At 43.9% G+C, this 4,441-nt stretch overlaps 1 protein-coding gene across 2 annotated transcripts; it reads right to left on the bottom strand.

Annotated features, from left to right (window-relative positions):
* Positions 1-648: 648 nt before the first annotated feature.
* On the bottom strand, positions 649-1,942 carry LOC111603148. Of its 2 annotated transcripts, none has more exons than XM_023320623.2 (3): positions 1,695-1,937; positions 1,527-1,639; positions 649-1,464 (listed from the first exon to the last, which is right to left on the bottom strand). In XM_023320623.2, the coding sequence occupies exons 1-3, from the start codon at positions 1,762-1,764 to the stop codon at positions 1,270-1,272; spliced, it is 378 nt and encodes a 125-aa protein (XP_023176391.1). In that variant the 5' UTR covers positions 1,765-1,937; the 3' UTR covers positions 649-1,269. The 2 variants fall into 2 exon arrangements, 1 of the variants encoding a protein (XP_023176391.1); XR_002751661.2 differs by having other exon boundaries at positions 656-1,464; positions 1,691-1,942.
* Between the last annotated feature and the right edge of the window lie 2,499 nt (positions 1,943-4,441).

Below are 4,441 nucleotides of genomic sequence, written 5' to 3'. Positions count from 1 at the left end.
TCATTTATTTACAATTTATCTTAAAGTATTTCCATTATTTAATAAATGATTTTTGATTTTAGCAGAATTTCTCTTGCACTGAATACACATTGTCCATGCAGTCCAATTATATTAGGCATCTCTTTCTCTCTCTCTCTCTCTCTCTTTGGCACACCCACACACCTATCATATTTGTGGCTTGCGGCTGGTGAATTCCTTTGGCTTTGGCTTTGCGTAAAGTTATCTGATTGAGTGCGAACTGCCAATGGTCTCAACACTCGCCGCCAGGACATTGCCAGGATGCTTCGCCCACTCCATTTGCCTGTGCTTGTGTGTGTGTTTTTTGTGCGATGATCTAAAACGGAAATCCTGTGGGCAGATAACTGCCATGCATTAAGGCAAGCTACCAGGCCCCATTAAACCCGTGTGTGTCTATCTGTGTGTGTTTTTTGCTTCTGCTATTTAGATACAAACGGCAGACATTCAACCCAAGTCCCTGCCCGCCCAGACTTCAAAAACGTAAACCTCAGCGGCAGCAGCGTTGTCCTTGTTGTGTTTTTTACTGCCTGCCTGACGCTCTTGTTGGTTATTGAATTAGCCCAATAAACCAGAAAAACAAGACAACACATGCACACACACACAGAGACATTTATCGAAGCCATCGCATACCACATAAGCGCTATTTGCCCATCCCCTGCCCCCTGCCACACGTTGGGCTCAAGCAGAGGCGTCAAAATAACAGAGAAGGAAAACATTTCAGCACTCGCATTTCAGCAACGACCAACGGCTGCCAGGCAACTCATTAGAATGTTGGCTTCCACTGGGCGCTAATAGCCCCAGTTGCCCAACACCTCCTGCCTAGCATAATTGGTGGTATTGGCAGTGCGCCGGGGGTTGAGCGCTATTTGCGTTTTGTCATTTGTTGACGACCAAATTCAATGAGTGTGTGTACAGCACACACATGCACACTCTCTGTGTGTGGGTGTGTGAGCTTGCTACACCTGTGCATCAGATCAAAGCAACAGTGCTAAGGTTTCATTATCAGTTGACAGCTACAAGCAGGAGGAAAAGGAGGAGGCTGCACACTGAAAGAAAAACTCTGGAATTGACATAATTAATGCGTGCTGCTGTGGGTATGAGTAGGTAAGCATTGACCAACTGATTGATACCCTGTAAGCCCTGTAAGAGACCATTGTCTCTGTTCAGTCTGAGCTGCTTTCCGGCAGCCTTCGACTCAGTTCGTAGCACTAAAATAGCCGAAGGTTCGAGGACTTTTCGATCATTGTTGGTTTATTTATGAGCCTTGGCGCCCTCTTTTAGGACTCTATTCGGGCTCATATTGTTTTGCTTCATGCCGGATATTGTTGATTGTTTTAGGGCAGCTGCCTTTTTGGCTGCGGACGGCAGTCGCAAGTGAGTGCTCGATACGTAGCGCGGCTTATTAACTTCTAGGTGCTGCAACTGGGTCGTATCAAAGTGGACAGCCTGCACAGTAAGGGAATTGAGCGAGAAATGGAGTTAGTTTGGCGGTTTCTTGTTGGACTTACGAGTTTCTTATTAAGTTTCTTTGTCCGAGCAGTTTTCCTTATGCTTCGGCTGCAGCAGGCTTGGTCGCTGCTCGTTCCGGTCTCTGTACTCGGATCGCCGTTTGTCGCATTGCCTAACTCGAAGGAAAAATAGAAAAATTTCCATTTCATATGCACTCACTCACGCACTCTCCGTTTTGAGTCTGGTAAAGTTCAGGTTTTTGACCAGCTCGAAGAACTGTTGCCACGTCTGTGCCATATTGCGCAGAGTAAACGAGGCCTCACTGACTTTCAGTGGTTGCCCTGCATAATTTATGACTCGTCCCAAAGATGAAACCGGGAGAAAGACAAAAGCACTAATGCCCAATGTACATGAAGGCAAAACCAAACAATTTTAAGTTGAAATCTTGTTTGACAAATGTAAAAAAAAGTTGAAACAAACAACAGTTGACTTCAATCCCTCAGCTACTCTTTCAACTTGTGTTTATTGAAGCAAAATTCGTTTTGAGAATGGCATAGAACGGCTGGCAGAGTCTCACTGTCTAACTGCCTTCCTTTAGCTGCTCTCTCTTCCATAAAGCTAGTCTCTCAGTAGAGGTCTTAGAGAAATACTTGAAAAGCGCATAGAAAGGCATGCCTACCGATAGAGCATTTGAGCTGCGGCTTCGGCAATCGAGTCGCCTCTGATTTGTTGACTCTGTGCAACAAGTAAGCGCCGTCTGCCTCTGCCGCGGACGTTGGGAGCGTCCGTGCGTTGCGGAAGTAATTTTTATTTCGCCAGACAATTTGCTTATTTTGTGATTTCCGTTCGCCTACCCCAAGCTGGCCAAATATTTCCGGCCCTTGGCTTGCCCTCTGTCTGACCGTTTTTTGTTTTTCTTTCTCTCTCTCCCGCTCTCTGCTGGGCTCATCTAAATTCTGTTTTTGCTCTTAAATCCTTTGGGCGCATTTGGCAGTGTCACATATACATATATCTATATATATATTTATAAATTAATTTTTATGCAAAAAACAGAAGAAATAAAGTAAATTTATAAAAAAATTATGCGTGGTGCCTGCAACAGCTGTTCATGTTGTTGCTGCCGTCCTGCCAGACGAATATTTACATTATGCGAACGTGTACGTTTGACTGGCACTGTATACCAGGCGGCAGGCGGCATGAGGCATGGGGCATGGGGCATGGGGCATGTCAAACAAAAATATGACCATTACGCTTCATTTGGTCAACAACAGCAATGAGAATCATAAATAGCCGCAGTGTTGTTGTTGTTGTTGTTGTTATCCGAAGTCATTTAACAATAATCGCGCGCATATGAAATGGACCATGGTCCATTCACGTGACATCGTCGACGTCGACGATGACGATGACGATGACGCTGCAGCCGACAGTCGACAGCCGACAGCCGACAGCCCCAGCCCCATTGGCAGACACTCCCATCGATGCCGACACGACCTATCCGGGCATGCGATACATGGCCGGATGTGTAGCCATTGTTGGGCACTCATAAATTGCAAATGGCCAAATACCGTTTAATGGTCACTGGCCACAACAACAGCGAAATGCAAAATATCGGAGGGTAGCGTCCCAAAGAGTTCCATTCACACTTCGATGGCACATGCCAGTCACAATTTGCGAGCAGCCACAATGTGTGTTTTAATTTCGCTTGGGAAAATGATAGTTCCTAAGGGAAATTCGATACGAATTTCTCATTTATCACCTAAAACTGAAATTTTCTGAATTTTCTTCACTTTGGGAAATTTTACTTTTCAAGGGAAATTCAATGCGAATTTCCCTTGTGTCATTTAAGGCAATATTCCTTTTAATTTCATTTCGAATATTTTGGGAGGTCTCCAAGAAGCAGACGTTGAGACCAATCGCATATCTCAAATTAGAATCTATATTTGTCTTTCAATGTCTGTCTGGCAGGGCATTCGAGGTGCGGTCTGAGTAAGTTGAGCACACTTGTTGTTGGCTATTTGCTTGCGACGCTTGATGCGGCAGCCGTTATTTTTATTGCCTGGCCGCTGGCAGGATCTGAGTGCTGGCCACTGTTCGTTGGCCACTGTCACACATGGCCGGAAATCGGCTCGGACACTGCATGAGGCCAAACATTTGCATAAAATGCCAGCGCTGAGCCGCATCGGCCACTGCGGCTGCCAATGAAGCTGGCCCAGAGCGAAGGACCCATAGGCAGCAGCAGCAGCAGCATCAGCAATTGCCCGGCCGTGGACGTCGCGTCGTCCTCGGCGAGCCGCTTTCGATTTTCGATTTTTCTCACTGATTTTACACATTTTTCAGTGTCGGACATTTGGATCTCTTTTGCCCACGTTTTGTTTCTTTATTTTGCTGCAGTCGGGCCGCAGCGCATGTTGTTTATGTGTTTATAGATTAATCGCTTTTTGGTTAAATGACTTCGATAGTCGACATCGCTGCTGGGCTGTGATCCCACACTGCCGTGGCCCCAACTTTTGTGCACATGTGAATGAGACGCTTTAAAGTTGCCGCATTTTGTTGCAAATTGCTGGCGACAGCTGTGAAAAGGTCTGCGACATGCAAAGCAGAGCAGGAGCTCTGAAGCTGAGCTAATGCCGGGAAGGCTGTACATAGAAATATATATAAATATATATATAGATTATATTATTTATTGGGTTAGACTAGGTAAGATATATACTCTTAAAGCATTATGGGTCTTAGGTAAAGAAGCTCTAAACTAAAGCCTCGTTTATCAACTAAACCATGGATTTTTGTATATTTATATTTAAAATATGTATTTTTCCTTTATAAGCAATTTATATACATAAAAATGTATATATATAAATTAAATGTCATATTATATTTTTTCATATTATAATTAAAATATTTATGTTACATGTCTTTTATATCTTCTCTAGCTTCTAAATTTGCATCAATATTTTTAAATATAAAATATATTTAA

Source organism: Drosophila hydei, unplaced genomic scaffold (assembly GCF_003285905.1).
Source record: "Drosophila hydei strain 15085-1641.00,03,60 unplaced genomic scaffold, DhydRS2 tig00000211-arrow-pilon, whole genome shotgun sequence".
NCBI lineage: Eukaryota > Metazoa > Arthropoda > Insecta > Diptera > Drosophilidae > Drosophila > Drosophila hydei.
This window is presented reverse-complemented; position numbering and strand designations above follow the sequence as displayed.